The sequence below is a fragment of the Dermacentor silvarum genome, chromosome 3 (genome assembly GCF_013339745.2).
Source record: "Dermacentor silvarum isolate Dsil-2018 chromosome 3, BIME_Dsil_1.4, whole genome shotgun sequence".
Lineage (NCBI taxonomy): Eukaryota > Metazoa > Arthropoda > Arachnida > Ixodida > Ixodidae > Dermacentor > Dermacentor silvarum.
In genome coordinates this window covers 224,995,343-225,014,711 of record NC_051156.1, presented here as the reverse complement: position 1 = coordinate 225,014,711, position 19,369 = coordinate 224,995,343, and the positions used below count along the sequence as shown (strand labels likewise).

The following is a 19,369-nucleotide window of genomic DNA, read 5'->3' as shown; positions in this document are numbered from 1 at the left end:
GCTCTTACCGAAACAAACGCAGACGGCGCAGCAAGCGCGCAGCGTAAGATCACGAGGTGAGTGAATGCCCGCTGGGCGAATAATACGCATTGAAATGTACAGATACATTCTGTACACTTTAGAAGAAGAGGCGTTCATCGCTGCGCATCGGCTACCACCTCCGCACGTCTACTGCAGTTCCGCACCGCTGTACGGTTTTAGCGCGAGGTAGCGGTTGGGACGGGCCGCTACGTGCGCTCGATCTATGCGGCGCCACTCTCCCTTGGGGGGGAGACCCCCTGCTGGATTTTTAAAACGTCTCTCTCATGCGAAACGCGTCTACACAGCGCTCCGCTGCGTAGCTTGACGTCAGCAGCTCCGCTTCCTCGTTTCCGCGGCTCGCTCTCCAAGCAAGCCAGTGCGAGCGCGCGACATGACGAACGCTGCGGAGGTGCGTCGACTTGTGAGCAGCGCGCGAGGTGCCTCACTTTGCTGAGTGCATGGGCCTGGCCTGTCCAGCGCTTCCTGCATTTTGACTCACGCCGCCGAGTCTGAGGAAGTCTCGCGTAACATGCAGCAGCAGCACCTCATCAAATTATGAGGACACACAGTCATTTGTTTACCGAACGTTGGAAGGAAACAAAACAATTACAGGTTGGTTATAAACAGATGCAAATTTTTAAGGTAGAGAGATTTTAGGGGTGAAGAAGTACTACAAGTTCATAATCTCCATTGCTGTCGGTGTATTATTTCCCATCTCTCTTTAGGTACGTGTCATCTGCACGTCGTAAACGTCACACTTTGTGTGGTCTCTGCATTTTAACAAGCACAGACATAAGCTCTATGGCACAAGCGACTTTAGTGTGAACAAGTGACAAAAAGAGAGACAACAGCATTATGTCTCTTATCTGCAGTTCAACTGCACAGAAAGAGAAGGGGGGGGGGGGGGGGGGGCATACTTGCCTACAACCGATTAGATCAGTTAAATACCACATTCAACTGCGCACCAGAACTGTGACCTGCACAGGTAGCAGCTAGACAGTTGCTGTGGCTTCCTTAACCATTGCAGACTGCATTGCATACCAAAGATGGAACATTTTAGAAATTAAGATGGTGTATGTTTCATAAAGCTCGTGCTCCTGTGGGTGACTGTGATGAACTGGTATTAAAAGGAAAAAAAAAAAAAAAGGTGAGTGAAAAGGCGGGGGGGGGGGGGGGGGGGTGCACTTGCCATACTGCTGGCACACATCGGGACCCCAATTTACACAATTTAAGATTTGGAGGAAAAAAAAAAAAGGTTATGGAAGAGAGAGCACAAGGAAATGTGGTTGAGGCAGGTATACTCACGGACGACTTTTGTGGCAATGAAGGAAAAGCTACGGAGGCAAAGAGCGCTCCTGAAAATAGTTCCACATACTTACCTGTTAGTTAAAGCTGGGGGAGTGAAAACATAAACATCCTATTTACGACAGCAAAATAAGAAAATTCACCACAGAGTGTCGAATTTCAATTAATTTTCTGCTCTTCTCTTCTACGTTTGGGCAAATACAAAGCAGGTGTACGTGTATGAAACCAAAAGCGATGTCAAGCTATGCCGGACTACTTGACGTAATGACATGCGCAAAAGCTCTGCCCCCATAGTCTTCCTTTCATTGCCACAGGAAGTTGCCTGCAGTATAGAGGATTCAATGAAGTCACGAGATAAAATATTGGCGGCGAATAGTCACAAAAGCAAAAGCACCAATAATAAATAATGAAGTTTAAAATGCGTTATGTATAGTATCCTGAAACACTTCTGATTGGACCTTTGCTGTAAATTTGAATAATATGTGCCAAGTATTTTACTGAAAGGAGTTGGAAGTGTTTACTCTCGGTGCCAGTATGTCGTCATGTAGTGGGTTCGCTTCTTTCATTGCTTCCGACAGTTTTTTGCATCAGGCAAGTGGTTGGATGGGTGCTCTCCCAAGTATGCGGGGCATGCAATTGTTTTGATGTTCTCATATCTGATGTTCCTGTAGAGAGTTCACGCAAGGAGTAAACTTGGCAAAACTCACTGAAGAAATGAAAATTGTTAATTTTGTTCTGCTGTAGTACGCTTTTAATAATTCTGAAGTAGCATGAAATGTGGTGAACTTTCAGTGGACAGAATTAATTGGAACCTGAAGCGAGAGGTGGACTTGGTAGAGGCTGCTGCTCCACAGGTGATCGATGAGGATGATGACACATACGTTGACACATGGCTTGAAATACACATTTTCAGTTAGTTCCAATATTGTGCACTGTTCAGTGAAGCCTATTCATAATGTTTAGCTACAGTTGAGTCTAGCTTTTCCAGAAAATATTTCACTCTTGCATAAGCAATATTCTGAATGCATCTAAATTCCTTAATTACTGAAGGAAAGTTGTGGTGTCAGGCTCCTTCCTTAAAAACCAATATCTGGCATTGCTACAAAATTTATGTGCATATATTTTGCTGCGTGAATAGTGATGAATTTGAAAATTTCAGTTGACTGTGCCAATAAGTCTGTGCAAGTCATCATCTCTCCACATGAATGCATTTTCTAAATGTATTCGAGAATTTTGAAAATGTATTCAAACAAAACAGGAACAGCACAATACATTACAGAGATAGAACCAGAATTGCACAACGCTGACCGACAACCCAATACTTTATCTTTGGATGCGGAAAATAAAGGCATGCAGAAAAAAAAAAAAAAAAGCTAAGTCAATTGTTTAGCACATACAACAAGCTTAGTTAATTTTGCAGGTGAGAAACAGCCTCATTCCAAGAAACGTGTTTGTCAATCTGTTGAGTGTTGCACACAACTTGTGTGCAAGATTCCACTCACACGCAATCACTGGTGTTTTGATTGAATGGGAAGGTGTAACAACAAATGCCTATGTGAACATACTGCTTCACTAAAAGGATCTTCTTCAGTCCATCTTGCTAGCCACTGTCAAATGCGAGGCTGCACTGCTACGTTGGAATGTAAAAAAAATAAGCACAACAAATAGTGTCTACAATCTATATAAAGCTTTTATATCTTCATACAGGCACATGTCAGCTCCCTGTCATTATTATCTTTGGTGTTTTAGAACACTTTTATTGCATCTTAGCATGTGCAACAGAAATACAATGCAGAAAAAGGTCCTTCTGCAAAAGACCTTCTGTTGTGCTGATCCTTTTTTGTGTGCTTTGTGCATTACTTCATATGCCGTTTTCAGAAACAAAGCATTTCACTGTTAGAGCAGTGTACTTGTCGTTTCTGCTGTATCCTCTGTTAAGCTGTTAGGTCACCATTTTTAACAAGATGTACTAACCAAGCCAACTGAGCACTTCAAAGCACCCCATGCTGTGGCGAAGTGATGGAACTGCTAAATACACTACATACATTTAAATATAGTAAACACCACATCTTGAGCTATTCACAGCAATAGTGAATTACAAAACTACCATGTGACAATTAAACTCTGCTGTTTATGTGCCAGTGTTTTATTGCACAGTCCACTGATGATGAATGTTCTGTGAGCTACAACAAATTTCTTTTTGGTCCAGCTAGCTATAGAAAAGAGTGAATGCTATTCCTAGCAAATCCCTATAAGGTTATTGGCTTCAATGCACTCAGATCTATGATGCAGCTCTTTAACAAACAAGCCTCATTTCTGTGGCACAGTGTGGTTCTTTATTATATAACATTTTGCAAACATTGGTGACAATAATTTTGACAATGCAAAGCACTTAGGCACTGCTTAGGTCGCATATCGCTCACACTTAGAGCAAAAAAAAAAAAAAAAAAAGAGAAAGACATGGAAGAAAGGGTGTGCATTCTCCGTAGTGCGAGCGTTGAGCAAAGCTCAGTACATCAGCAGGCAAATATGGCATCACAGGAACATGCAGCGTTAAGAGGCAACTGACCAGAAATCTTTCAATGCACACAGCTGCCTGAAGACCAAGCTTTAAGGAATAGGCAGCAAACAAAGGGGGCATTTATAACTTGAAGTAGGAAAATACACAGAAAAAAATGACCTTTTGTTGCGATACATTTTCTGTAAGAAAACTCCCACATTAGGAGTACATAAGAATTAAAAAAACTTAGCCCACAAGAGGGAGCATTTCAAATGATCCTGCATGTTGAATGCTTCGCAAAAAACCAATGATGCAATGTGTTAAGAACAGAACATGGTAAACAACAAGAAAGGTGTGTGTTCAGTGATCCCTTCTTTTTTAGTGCTGAAATGTGACAGATGCTTTAATTGCTTTCACTTGGTATTCCTTACAACAAAAATTAAATGGCATATGTAACCCTCATGTGACACACACACACACAAACAAGGTAGAAGCCAGCAAATTAGGACGAAGTGAGATTGAATGTAATATACCATTTTCCTACCTAATGGGTTTCTGAAATTTTCCACAGAAAAAAAAATAGCTTATCTTTCCCTCCCACTCATTAACTTCATTAGGAGCCCGAGCATGCTGAAGAACCTGCTAATATATTTCCTCACCAAATTTTGGTTCATAATGAAACCAGCAAGGAGCCCGATTAAAATTTGACAATTTGACAAACACACAAACAAAAGGATTCATCTGATGAACAGAAATTGCCACAGGTAGCTTCGACTGGGGGCGAAATGAAAGCATAGTTAGCTGCAATGGAGACAGCAATTGGAATCAATACATTCCTCTGTACAGAGTTGTTTTCTTTACATAGCAACACATTTTGCTGATGTGTTCGGTGCTTTCGCCAGACTGAATATGTGCGGTCTGTCATCACAGTGAAGTTATGCGCTAATATTCATTCAATTAACACCCTCAGGAGTAGTTTTTAAATAATTTTCTCAAACCAGTCAGTCACACTTGCCTATGTGCTCTGAAAAAAATCTAACAAATATTCAGCACTAAAAAAATAACAACAACAGCATGAAGATGAGCAAGGTATGAGCAGGGGATGAGTGGACTGTCTCAAAATGAAAGAGAGATAAAGGAAAAGAGAAGGTTGAACAAAAAGTAATATTGCTGCATAAGAACCTCCCTGGGGCACCAATACCAGGAATAACCAGCAATCGCTAGCCGAAGCTGGCCCAAAGATTCACTGCCTGTCTCTCTCTATGTGAACAATGACAACGGTGACATTGTCTCCGCTCAGCTTTCGCACAGCTTCATTGGCGAGTTTGCTGCAGGCGGCCTCATATCGCAGCTCCAGTGTCCTCTTCTTGTCCCCTTCTGCTGTTATCGTTTCATCCTGCAGCAAGGACATAAGCACTGTGAGCTACACAACACCCGAACACTTGCACACAATAAATTTGGCATTGTTTTATTTTTGTGGAGAGGGGGACGCTACATGCGTAACATTATTGCTACAGTGGTGCCTTGCAGAATGAGCTTAATTCATTCCATGGGCATGTTTGTTCTGCGAGGCGCGTTTTCCTACTGTTTCCTGGGGGAAATCTATTATTTAAGTCCAGGTTTTGGCTAATCATGCGATAACGGAAGAAATATAACACATAAAGAATTTCTCAATGTATATTTAACAAGGAAAGAGAACGCTCACTGATCCAAAGAGAGTTGTTGAAGGAAGGAGGACCATTTGGGCTAGTGTTAGGCACCCACCTGCACCTCTTTTGAGTCAGTCTCCCTCAGCTAGACAAGAAGACAGCTACTGTTAAGGACTTTCTCCTGTCTGTGTCCTGGCCTTTTTTAAAGATTCAGGACAGAAGAACTGATCAGAAGTCCTCTGCCACTCACTTTTTTTCCGCACATAAAGTAGGAAGTAAGAAATTGGGATTGCCATTAAACAAATCAGCAGCTCTGTTTGCCTCTGTCTTGTGGGGAGGCCACTTACTCACTTTGACACCTGTCCTGGTTCATTCAGAGGAACTGGGTTAGTACTGTGAGTGAGCCGGTTCATTCTGCGAAATGTTCGCTGGGCACACATTTTTAAAGTCTGTCTTGAGGCACATAAAAAGAAGGTGCATGCTCAAGACACTTAATTTATGCATTCAGGCACACAAGCAGCAGCAAACTTGGAACAGCATGGGCTGACAAGCAACACGCCATCAGCCACTTTTTCTGTGACCGATGTCGAAAATTTCATCTGATTCAAGAACTTGATCTGAATAAACTTGCTCAAAGTAAGTGCTCTTCCAGTGACCTTTCACAATTAGAAGACTTTCAAGGGCGTGATCGGAGTCTGACAAATGAAACTTTTTCACAAGCAGAATTTGTTTTTCGTAAAACAATTATAAAATCATAAAACAGGAGTAAACCTTACATTAAAATTTGTGAGAGTTGGCAGGAATGTAACGCCTTTGTGACCTGGAGTAGTAGCATACTACTAGGCAGGCATACATAACCAGGACATAGCGCAGGAGTCCCACCCCTGCTGCAGTGGAAGAACGAATATCCACAGAGACAAATCAGCAGCACAGGAAAGAGGTGGCTAGTGCAGGCTACTGCAGCGCCACCAAGACCTGAAGGTTCTATCGACGGGATACCATTATAAAGACAAACGCTAACATGCCAGCTGCAGTGATCACCACACATGCTCATGTAGCGGGATCATGTGGCGGGATGTCACACCTGCCACACTTGCACTCGGTGGCTCAAAGTCATTTCGACGCTATAAATGACCTTGCGAGGCATGGTGTACAGTAGAGCTTTCAGACTAATATGCATTTGGGGGCAACAATTTATAGCAACATAGAGCAGCCAATAGATTACATTTGGGTGGTTTAAGGTATGTTCTGTACAAACATATCACTAAACATTGCAGTCTATTTAACTGGGATGCCTAGTGCATACTGCTCATTGCCTGATGACAGTGTTGCGCGCACCTAGTCCTGCATAACAAATGCCTTGACATCATCGATGATTTGCTGCTGGATGTCAAAAGTGACAGGAGTCATCCTGGGACAAAAATCCTGACGGTTCACTTGCAGTGTCCGTCTGATGACGAATGAGCAAATTGATTAACTGCATTCGACTTTAGTTTTTTTTTTTTTTTTTCCCTTTTTATTTACCTCCAAGTCAGAGACAGACCAGGTATATTCAGGATCTACCGTTATTCTTATTTATGCAGAACTCAGTGCCTGTAAATGTTGCTTTCACTGCAACTACAGGAAAAACTTAATTTGCTGTCCAAAACAAGAGAGAGATTCACAGGAAGGCTAGAAGTGATTAACAGACGTAGAACAAGGAAATGTCGCTGATGGCAATGTTTTCACAAGGGCACTTGTCTTCATCAGGGCAGCAACTGTGTCTGCCCATCCACTGTCATCGGGCCTCACCTTCAGGTTCACTGCTGTCACAAGGTGGAGAAAAACAAAGCTTTCCCCACAACTGTCACTGGGACTCGAACTCATGTCCCCCCCCATGGCAGTGTGCAGTTGGAAAGTTGACGCACTAACCACTTCGCTATTGAACAGATTTGGGACTTGATAATTTGGGCATGGTTCTGCACACGACACAGACTTATAGTGGTAGTGTATGTGCATGTGCAGCAGACTTTCATCGTTTCAACTCTAGCTAATTAAATTGTTCGGTTGACTTGATCTTGATCAAAGGTCTCAGCCAGTGCCCAAACATTTCTATGGGTGGAAACATTTGTTGTTTCAATCCTGAAATTGGCCCTTACCGAATAATCCGATCTTGAATGCCAATGCGCCTGACCCCAATTGCGAACCTGATCGTGACCCCTATGGCTGCAGTATCTGTCTTTGCAACACTAAGTGACGGTGACTGCATTTAAGACACATTATATATCGCCAAAAACACTGAATTGTGGCCTGTCTTATATAAATTTTCAAGTGAAAACGGCAGCTCACAATGAATGATTATTGTTTTTACCCAATTCCAAAGTGTGCAATTTTTAAAACAATTGCTTACCGTATTTATTCAAAATATAGGTCGACTTTTTTTTTTCCAGATGTGTTACCCATAATTAGCTATGGACCTATATTCGTGGTCAAAGCTAGCAAAAGTACCGAGCTAATGGAGTTCCACTGTTGAACAGAGCCACCGCCAGAGCGGCGAGAGCCAAGACCTCCCCCCTGGACTGGAAAAACCGCGAACCAAAACGCCCTGGCATGCATGTCGATACCATACGTCGAAGCCACAGTCGCACAAAACACAAACAACGAAAATAGGAAATTTGCAGCATTTAAAATTCCAACAATAGTGGTAGCACAATTAATAAGTCACAACAATGTTTCTGGTTAAAGAAACACACTCGTTTATTGGTTGTTTTTCCCTCTGCATCGCCATTGTGCGATCATTTCTTCGTGCCGGTTCGCATTTGCTGTTCCGCAGCTATGCGACGATGTCACGTTGGCAGAGCTAAACCACTGACTTAAAGTGTCAATTGGTACTTTTTGCTGAAAACTCCAACTGCGCCGCTCAGCGCGAGTTCGTCGTGAATGAAAAGCTGATTATGGGTTGGAGGAAGCAGCGGGACAAACTTTTTGCGTGCAACGGGCGGTGTCATGCTTTTCACGGCCCAGCGACCCGGAGGCATGACGGTCTCTAGAAAGAACTGAGGCTTCATGTGGAAGCCAACTTTCCGTACAGTTCTGACGAGAATGTTGCTGTGGCAGCGACTAGCGAGTGGCCGAGCCGAGCTTATTGTAAATAAAGGTGTGTCGTGTTCTCATTTTTCCATTTCTCAAAAGATATGGGTCAACCTACATTCGAATAGTTTTTTTTTATTTCTCGGCGACCACAATATATAGGGGTCGACCAATATTCGTGGTCGACCTATTTTTGAGTAAATACGGTAATTCATAAAAGGGCGAATTTCAATGCAACAAATTTTCAATATAATGAAGCAAATTGCCGATATTACTGACTTTGTCATATCGAGGTATAACTGTACTGCCAAGTAAAGCAGTGACCAAATAATTTCCTCAAATTCATCAGTCCCGCCAACTTCGAATTAATGGAAGTCAACTGTATTATGGAGGAGACAACATGCAATACTGACGCGCATGAGGATGACGTTATGTGCACTGCAAAGAAATTGTCCTTCAGGTGGTGTGGCGTCTGCTGTGAGAGCCTGCTGATGTCATGTTAAATCGATTCAGATCCAAAGGAATCATTCAAGTCTGCTAGGACTTTTTCAGCGTCAGATGTTTTTTTACGTGAAATGCCTTTAATTTCGGTCAGCATAAAAGCATTGCATGTGCTTTGCAGCATTACATGCGCTTGCTAAAAGTGGATGCAACGGAAACATATTATAGCATTATTGCTTACATCTTTGCAACCGTACTACCTACACTCCTTTGGCATCACTGTGTAGAGGAAGGAAGCCATTACTCGATCATGCATGTGTGGCGTGTGCAGATGACAGCATGTCGCGCCATGCATGATGCAACCAGAGATAAATCTAGCTCCGCACAGGGCAGTCAGAGAGGCATAGCTTGGCAGTATGTTTGTCAACCTGAGCATGTTTGAGAGAGCTCACTTTGTCATTATAGGCTACGTATAATTAATCGAACTCACACCAGTGCTCATCATGAGTTATAAGGCCAAGTGTGCAAGTTGTTCCAGAAATTTCAAGGTTGCTTGACTATGGTGCCCCTGCGTTCGAGACGTAAGGTCCATAAATGGCATGAAGAGACTGGACAGCAAGACAAAGGGATATCCAATCCCTTTGACCACGACGGAATGTGCACAGGTGCCCAAAGCATCTACGAGTGTGGCAGGCTCGAGCAGTGCAGGGCAGTCTCAAGTGCCACCAGTAGGGGGGTCATTTCTTTACCCTAGTACCAAAACACCCCCTGCAAAACAGGCCCACTACAAATAGGAAGTGAGCACGATTACAAAATTAGACTGCAAGGCCCCCCACTTGCTGTAGCATAAGTTAAGCATGTAAGCTTTCTAATGCGTGAATAAATAGTTAGTTGTGTATTTGGTTACGTCATTTCTGTAACCTAGTGCATATGCCCTCTACAGAATGCACAAGAGGTTTCACAAGCCCCACTGTTGCTGTGTCCCTGATACATGCTACCAGATTCTTTTTTTTTTTTTTTCAGTTGCGGTATATGGGGATCAGTGGTGGCACTGCCGTCTGTTATCAATAGTTTCAGGGTCGCAAAGAAACAACTTGGAATACCACTGTCTATAGTTGTATGAGCTTCCTTTTCTGTTTGTGTCTGTGTTAAGGTTTACAACAGAAGGTTTTGGCCTCCGTGTAGAAGCAAGGGCCATCACCCACCTGCAATGTGGCGAGCACACTTGCAAGAACCTGGTCTGAGGTGAAGACTTTCCAGAGACCGTCACAGGCAAGCACAAGGAAATGGTCGGCAGGCGTCAGCTGGCAACGCATGACGTCTGGGAGGCAGCTGACACCACATCGCTTGTACTGGCCATCCCCAATAGAGCGTGACACCTCCAGCACACCTAGCACTCGTCCGTCCCTGCAGGCAAAGTTTCATAAAGCCTGTTCTTCCTACTAAGTGTTGTGACTTAACAATGCAATAACACTGTGACAAGCTACATGACCAAAACAGTCAAACAAGTGTTGCCACTGTGTGTGAAAGATTGGAACTTGCCATTGTGGCAAGTTCCAATCTTTCACATTGCAAATGTGCACTCCTGCCAACATATCAGTGCATGTCACATGCTTATTAGATAGACAAAGTATAGCTTAAAAAATTTTCAGCAAGTCTGAACTATTTTACTGTCACCCCCCATTTGCTAGAAATGCCCAGATTTCGCTTTTACTGCTTTAATGAGTAGCAGAGAATATGCAGCACGTGAAACTTGCTTCAGCGGTGGGCAGTAGTTGATCTCTGGGAGTGTCTAGCCAGTGCATTCTGCCACAAATGCATTCTGCCACAGTTTAGCAGAAGGGAGAGGTTAGTGATCAAAACCCTCTGGAATGAGCTTTACAACATCAGTTAGCAATTCAACAAGTCTCAATTTAATTACCTCATAGCCAGAGATCCTTTTTTCCGCAAACAGTCACAAGCCAGAGTCTTTCAATCGTGTGAGTTTGAATGTTCTAATTTCATTTGGATGAGAAGAGCTGTTGCTAGCTACAGTATAGACCACTTATAACTTAACCGCTTATAGTGCAGGACCGGATATAGTACGGTCTTTTCAGACTCCCGTTAATTTTCCCATAGCACTCCATGTATACGCATACCGCTTACAGTGCAGCCGCGTGAGACGAAATACCGGTTATAATGCAGCTTCCGCGGGAAAATCTAGCCTACAAGGGCGGCAGCGAGCACGCTTCTCAACAAGGTGCGTGCTGCCGGCCGGCGTATGCATTATTCAATGCAATCAAACTCTCGTTAATTCGGACTTATTCGGCCGCACATCGGTTAATTCGGACTACTTTCAGAGCTCGGTGAGCGAGGAGCGCCGCAAATGTGCGACGCAAAAGAGCAAGAATGGCGCTAGCGTCCAACCGAAACGAAGCGGCGGAGTCCGCATCGCCACAGCCATCAGTTGAAATCGTACGTGAATGACAGCAACGCCGGAACGCTTCGAGCCTATTTGTGTCTCTAAAGCCTGTATTCTTGCGCTTTACCGCCGCGCATAACACCGCGTTGGCCGCGGGCTTTCATAACTGCTTAGTCGATATCAATGATCGCGTCGATAGCGGCCGCGGTTTTCTCCGCAGCGGTTGCGGCGAACAGTATAGTTTCGTTTTTACGTGGTACGCGCGTCGGCCGCGTGCCTAAAAAACTGCGTAGTCGCCATCAAATATTGCATACATAGCGACCGCGGTTTCGACGGCCAGTTGCAGCGACTGGATGACTCTGTGCGTACATCGGGCGCGTGCCTTCAGCACCGCAAAGTCGATATCCGTGATCGCTTCTCCGCAGCGGTTGCGGCGAACAGTATAGTTTCGTTTTTACTCGGTACGCGCATCGGCCGCATGCCTAAAGAACTGCATTGTCGCCATCGATGATCGCATAGATAGCGACCGCGGTTTAGACGGCCAGTTGCAGCGACTCGACCACTCGGTGCGTACGTCGGGCGTATGCCTTCAGCACCGCAAAGTCACTGTTCATCATCGCGTCGATAGTGGTCACGGTTTTTTCCGCAGCGGTTGCGGCAAACAGTTGTTTCGTTTTTACTCGGTGCAAAGCTGTCGAGCTTGAAGAGCACCGGCTACATCGCGATTATGTTTTCGCCAGCTCACTGGAGAAAATGTAATCGCGATGTGCGCGCGATAGTACAAAGCGTGTCTACATGCTTGGTACACATGTTTTGCATATGTACAGGGCTTGAAAATCGTTGTTTTGGTTATAGTGCGGTACCGCTTATAGTGCAGATATTCGCGACTCCGGCGACTTACGTTATAAGTGGTCTACACTGTATATAGCCTGTCAACAAGAGTTTTGGCCAAGTTCCACGGATTGCCAGTTAGTGGTAAAAGGCGATTTTGCTTCAGAATGCCATTTCGTTGTAAAAAGTGATCCAGGTAGCAAATACAGCTGAAAGGACACATCTCACAATGAACGTGGACGTTAATTAATGCGATCAGCATTGAAGCAATGTTGCGAAACCCCATACTGTCACCACGAAAAAGCGTCATATATGAGGCGTTGTACAGTTGGGCTCCTGTCTTGCACTTCCCACTGGACATGCTGCGCCATCTTGTGCCGCCATCACAAAATATGCATGTGGTGCATGCAAAAATACACATTCACACTAAACTGTCTCACTATATATGATGCGGGTCTGATTTTTCCCAGCACTGGAGAAATGTTTAGCGGGTTACTGTTGTCGCTGAAAAGCAGCACATACCCAGTGGCGCAAGTTGGCATCAAAGAGGTTCACTGAAGAGCGGCACATACTCAGTGTCACATGACCCAAACAGGCCTCACTGTTGGTTTCGAATCAGGTTCCCTCAGCACAGCAGCTCGATGCTCTGCCCATTAGACTACCCAGTGACCCAAGTTGGTGGCAAAACAGTTAGAGACATACAGTACATAGATAAGACAGCCAGCCACTGGAAAGTGTGTGAGGAATGCTAATTGTATTGATTGGAAGTGCCACTGGTCTGGTCTTGTTTAACCCATTTTAACCCCCCCCCCCCCCCCCTACTGTGGTATCCATAGCCTTTTCTCCCCAAGTGATGTGAAAGTCAGCAGACCCCTACACTTTCTGCCAACTAGTGTGCCTAGTTTCCGAGACAAGGCACCTACGGAGAGTTATGCAAGTGGAACGGTCGAACAGCTCTGGCTGCCAGCAACCTCACCACGCTCAATGGCACAGTGGCAGCAACACTGCTGCCCCCCCCCCCCCAAAAAAAAAAAAAAAAAATTGAGCAACCATTATCAAAACAATGAGGGGGCAGCTGGGTGCTTAGCAGTAGTCAGAGCACAGAGCACCCCAATTTCTATTTCACATGGAAGTTTAGTGCATGAAATAAAGTGTGCTGTCTGCTGTTCAAGCAGCATATGCAAAATTTAGAAGGGCAGAACGTGCTGACTCAAAAGCTTAAGTTTGGAGTCATGGTTAACTAAGGATGCACGATGGGTTTTCCTGCAGGGTTAAGCATAACCTTTAGCAATGGTCTGTATTATCAAGGTGCTGACTACCATCTTGCGCAAGGTTAAAATTGAACAGTGCACTCCTGTAATAAGACATAGTCAAACAGATTGCCCATGGTCTTTTTTTTTTCCAGTTTTATTTCCAAATAAAGTTTTTGATCACTGTCGTTATAGAAAGGGCACAAAACAAATGAGATTACCTTATTAAAGTAAATAGCATTGCAAACATTTTTGTCAAGGCACAATTTAAGCCCACATGCAGTATTTATGGCTCAATGAAATATTGACACAAACAAGAGTCACGTCCATTATTACAAATGTAATTCATTATTAGTGGCGCACCGACGGGGGGGTTTCGGGTGTTGTAACCCCCCCCCCCCCCCTACCTGAGGCCGAGTTACCCCCCCACGCATGCAGCCACACCAGTCCAACGTGTACCTTCAGCGCTCTGTTCACATTGTCATTACAATTCAGGCGGTGGCTCGAGGTCGAATTTTCCAGATTAACAAAAATGTACACTCTATCAATGTCTCGTTTTTATTCATTCACTCTTAAATTACTTTAAGTAAAATGCTGAAGAGATAAACATCGTCATCATCCTTGGTGTCATTATTATAATTATTAGGCATTTTATTTGCTGTTGGATTTCTCTGGCTAAAGCTAGCAAATTGCATATTATGCAAAGTGCTTGCTTCCCCACCCACAACAATTTACCCCCCTCCCCTAGCAGAGATCCTGGGTGCGCTACTGTTCACTATCATGCCTGATATTTACTCTGGTGTTTGATTAACCTATTCATAATCTATGCATTAATACAATGCCAATGCACACAGTGATCACTCATAACAACTGTTGCAGAGACATTTCAGCACAGCCTTTGGGGCATGAGCCAGCGCTGTAGTACAGTGAAAATAATTTTCATGTAGCGACAAGCATTTACCATATATTGTAGCAACATAATCTTATAAAAAATCACCTCGATTTAATAGCTTCAATGGCTTAAACACATGTGATAATTTCAAAAACTGAATGGGAATTTTATCTCAATATATGCATGGCCTAGAGATGCCAGGGCATACGTGGATGATTATTTCGTCCGTTCATGTGCCCCAGTTTTATTTAATTCAGCTTAAATAAACATGATAAAATAAATCTGTGAGTGGGCACCTTTCAATCAGCATTATATTCACATAGTATAGTTAATTGCACTGGAAGGGACGCTATATATAATGGAATGCAGGTCATGGTGGCATCAACAACTTGCTGCAGTTTGGTGGCATCAAAGACATCAAAGAGAGTTTTAGCTTGTCTGTAAACATATCACCCTTTTCAGAATAGCGGGCTACGGAAGAGATGAATCACAACAATTGTAGCGCCATCTTGTGAAACAGAGTTCAATAAGACAGAACAAATAGCTATTAGTATTGTAGTGACCAACCACATTTACTAAGCTATTGGTGTAAAGCATCGGCAGCAAAATAATCATTACCATGCAGCCGTTCTTTTATTTTCATTGGAAGAGAAAGCTCATGTAACAAAAACATTTCCAACGCATTATGGTTAGAAGAATCACCACAAGATGTCGCCATCAGCGCTGCTATCGCCGTGCATGTCAGCAGTAACCTGATATGTCGTAAAAGGTAATATACATAGGAACAAGCTAGAAGTCTCTAATGTGGATGTTCAATCATAGGAAAGCAACAGCAAATTACTAACTTGACAAATCCTCCTGCTTTTTGGATGCGCATCCTTTCACCGTAGTCTGTGGGACTGTGATCTTTGCTCAGTGGAAGCGCGATGTGCTTCTGAGACTCCTTCGTGGTATCGGCACAAGATGGCCTGCAAGAAGAATGATAAAATAAGAATGAACACAATGAAATAAACTGCAATGCATGCTTGTGGTCTGTCACAAAGATGTTATTGATTACACAACTTCTCCAAACTAAAACAAAAATAATAAACCTGCTATGCTATAAAGATTTACACTGACCATTTAAGAAAGGCTGCAAAAAACAGCCGTAAATGAACACAACATAATTTTGCACTTCATTCACCTAGCTGAAATGTGAAGTCAGCTAGAAATGCTGCACCATACTGGGATGTCTAATAATCAGTTCTAATAATGTGTAAAGCTTCAGGTTTGTTTGGACCAGTTAATTTAGTCAGTAAGAGATGAACGCCAGTCACCTTGCTGTCACCGAGGTTGGCAATGTAAAGTGTATTGTTAATGGCAACCACAATTACAGCTGTTGTGCCATCTTTCCAAGAGGGCTTGCAACTCGCCGCCCTCTTGAGGAAATCCTCGTCTGTCTTCTTGAAGCTTTCCATGATGCTTCGCTTGATTTCCTTTTCCACATGGCTCATGTCACCTGCAATCACAATGTGGGACAAGCATGGTAAGTGCCACTTGATACTTGCTTGCAATTGCAAAAATTTGAACTATCACACCAGTCCTTAAAGTAAATTGGACCAGATTTGGTCGCATAGTGCACTTGCACAGAAAGGAGCTACTTTTAAAGAATCTGAGTTTTATTGCAGAAAAAGATTTACAAACTCAGTCATCTGCACACTGTAAGGAATTTTGAGAAAGGTGCACAAGTAGTTGTGCCAAAGTGATGATAATGCAAATGATAGAGTAACAAAATGTTTATACAGTTCAGTATGCTTATGCTTTTAACTTCTGGGTTCGTACATATTGCATTTAACAGATGCACATATGTTGGCATCGAAAGGACCAGAGCAGAGCCGCAGCCTTTTTTGCATGTGCACAACAGCATGTTCGCTATCAAAAACAGTATCCTATAACTAACATTCCAATCAACAAGAGGAGACCTTCCCTTTTCAGCTGCACCAATGCCATTCAAGAACAGCACAGGTGCCAGATCATCAGTTCAAGCAGGCAAAGACAAGAGCTGGACAGAGAACCATGTAGTAGTACATGCTAATTTGTGAATAATTTGGCAAAGATCTTTTAGAGTTGGTAAAACAAAACAAAAATCCAGTTCTAACACAAACCAAGCAAAATGTAATTTGACTGTCACATATTTAACTTAACATTTCAAGCACCACTCGAAAGCAATTTTACTTACCCTACACAAAAGAAAGCAGAATAGCGATTACAAACAACAGCATGTTGTTGTAGCTCAATTTGAAGGCAGAAGAGTACGACACCCAGTAATGCGCTATCAGAGACATTTAACTCAAGGAACCTGTCATGATCTGCAAGAATAGAACAGCTACAATTTGCAAACAAAATGTTCTTAAGGTGTGTAACTCAGACCTGTATGAAGATACCCGAATGAAGAATACCCACATTTCAATGTCATGGGACGCTCAGGCGTCTCCCAGCACGAAATATAAGCCAGCAAATGTCATTGTCAGATATAACTGAATGCAATGCATCCCGACACCTTGCAAACAGTTTACAGGAATTCATGCCCTGTATTTTCACTGTTAAAAAGAGGCACTATTAACGAGCAACCATTCATAACCCGGTCAGGCTGTCCGTGCCTTGTCATGCATGACAAAACATTACTGGTAGATAGTGATATGGCAGACCAAAAATGTGGCACCACACAGGAGTGCAATCTCTCATAGCTGTAGCCCTAACAGATATGCTTTCTTTTACCTCTTCGCTGTGAACGAATGACGTGGGTGCAGCTGCCGAGGGAGAGGCAAGAGAACACGTAGACTAATAAACTGACCTTGGGCCCTAACTGTTTAAGCAAGGGAGACAAGAATGGGGAGGAGGCAGGCAGTACCCTTCGGGAATCGGGTGGCGAGCTGCCGATGCAGCTGCTGAGATGCGTGACGTGACGCTCTGGAACCGTTGTGCCCATCAAAGACAGCATAGTATGCAAGCCGACATCTGCAACATCAAGAAGAGGGCGGATGGTGTTAAATGTGGCCTCCAATATGCTCCATAAAGCACTTGAGTTTGCAAACAAGCCAACTCAGGAAAATGGCGCAACCTTATTACACTAAGCAAATGAGAGCACTCCATGCTACAAGTAGCTGGCAATGACATATCCCCACAAAGCCCAATGTATCATTTTTGCTAGGCTGAGTTTCATACTTCCAAAATTCTAATTTAAGCACGGAAAACTTAAAACAAAGCTCAAAGTAGTGTTTTTGGTATGCTGGAGTGAAGTCCCCCCCACCAGCTGTGGATACTTCATGAAACCAATCACTAATTAATGTTTACTCAAGTAAGATTTCATTTTTTTTTTTTTTTTTTTTTTACACAAGTGTAGTTTCCATGGCCAGAATAAGAACATGTTGTCTCGTATATTTTAATGTGGTATGGTGTTTGGGCTTTGCAGGGATGTTCTTAAACGCAAGTTACCTGGTCTAATATGAGCTATGCTACGTTGTAGTAGTAATACTTTTATGAACAGCTTGGCTGACAAGATTACAAAATTGCTTGAAATGTCAGCTTTGTTCAAGACTTGCTAAGTGTAGCATACGAGTGTGAAGTCCAAAAGATTCTTCCATGATGCTACAAAGCTGCATGAAACTGCAGAGCAATGAAGTGAGAAAGCGTATGGACTATGTAGTTGTTTAAATCTGACCAACACGCAGAATTTTACGACCAGTTCAAGAATTACTAGCCTCAATTGCAGTCTAACTAGAAAAGGTATCAGTCGGGCGCTGTGTAGGTTCAGTTAAAGACGCAAGCTTATGACGCTAATATAACACAAGCAGCATCTGCAGGCGATGCTATCTGGCAGCTGCAAAGCTATTCGCTTCCTTGCAAAACAAACGAGAAGTACATGCACGCAAGTTGCGCCGACAAAATGCACTGCTGCGGTCGTCTACACAGAAACGATCGCGAAACTGACCAACGAGACACCACGCGGTTACTAACATGGAACCGTGCAATTGAGGAATGTCTGTGTGGTAAGCATCTTGAATGACGTGCGCGTCTTGCATGTCCTCCCGCTCTCCCTTGCGTTCCGCCACGAAACCACGCAGCGTAATGACACCTGCAAGAATGGCGTCAATTAGCAAGGATAGAAGAGCTTGAAGATGGATCGCTCGTACTTTGCGCGGGCCTCTTATTCTGCGCGTCCTCCTCATCTTCTCGTGGCCTCTTGATCGGCTGTGCAACGGGCTCCTTTTCCTCAGCTGATGAGGGCGATGGCAAATCGTCGAAAAGTGCGTCGTTCTGCGCCTTCGTGATCAGTTTGCGGCTGATCTCCTTGGTCACTGGCTCCCGCCGAACGGCCTTGGACACGCTTTCTGCTTAATGCAAAGCATAAAAATCCAAGACACAAAGTGTGAACGACACCTCTGAAACCACTACCGTACAGAGACGCCGAGAGGGTTTCCCAAATGATACCTGGCTCTGGGAGATCGCTGAACAAATCCATCTGAAAGCTATCTAAACAATACTCAACACTAGCAATAAAAGAAAAGAAACGCAATGTCTCACAGGTGACTCGCCACTACTGTTAATTTAAGCATAAGTTGTGAGAAAGCGCTTAAATTGCCTCAAGTCGCTCGAACACATCATGCGCTGTTTAGAGCGACGCTCTCAACAACCAATGCAACAACCCATGACGATTCCGGCTGCCGCCAGCCAGCGCGCGCATGGCTGATCGCTTCCTGAATACATGAAAATGAAATTACTTGACTTAAGCAAAAATAAAGCAGCTTCACAAGAAGCTACAGTTTAAAAGATTCGTATGTTTCTATTTGAATTGAATTATTCAGACTTTTTAGGTTATAAAGATCAAATAGCGTAATTCGTTTGGAAACCAACTTAGGTAAAGCGTCATATAATTTGATCTTAATGAATTCGGATTAAAGTTTAAAATTTTCACGTTCTACTAGTTTTACTACGGCTTCCTGCACTCGCCACTTTATGCACGATCGTAGA

General features: G+C 43.5%; 1 protein-coding gene across 1 annotated transcript; it reads right to left on the bottom strand.

Moving 5' to 3' along the window:
• Nucleotides 1–3,639: 3,639 nt before the first annotated feature.
• On the bottom strand, nt 3,640–19,324 carry LOC119446799 (integrin-linked kinase-associated serine/threonine phosphatase 2C-like). The gene is given in 9 exon segments (XM_037711355.2): nt 3,640–5,222; nt 10,191–10,392; nt 15,205–15,302; nt 15,304–15,327; nt 15,676–15,857; nt 17,250–17,356; nt 18,356–18,473; nt 18,532–18,729; nt 18,830–19,324. Coding segments are annotated over 9 exon segments (1,113 nt in total). The 5' UTR covers nt 18,861–19,324; the 3' UTR covers nt 3,640–5,069.
• Between the last annotated feature and the right edge of the window lie 45 nt (nt 19,325–19,369).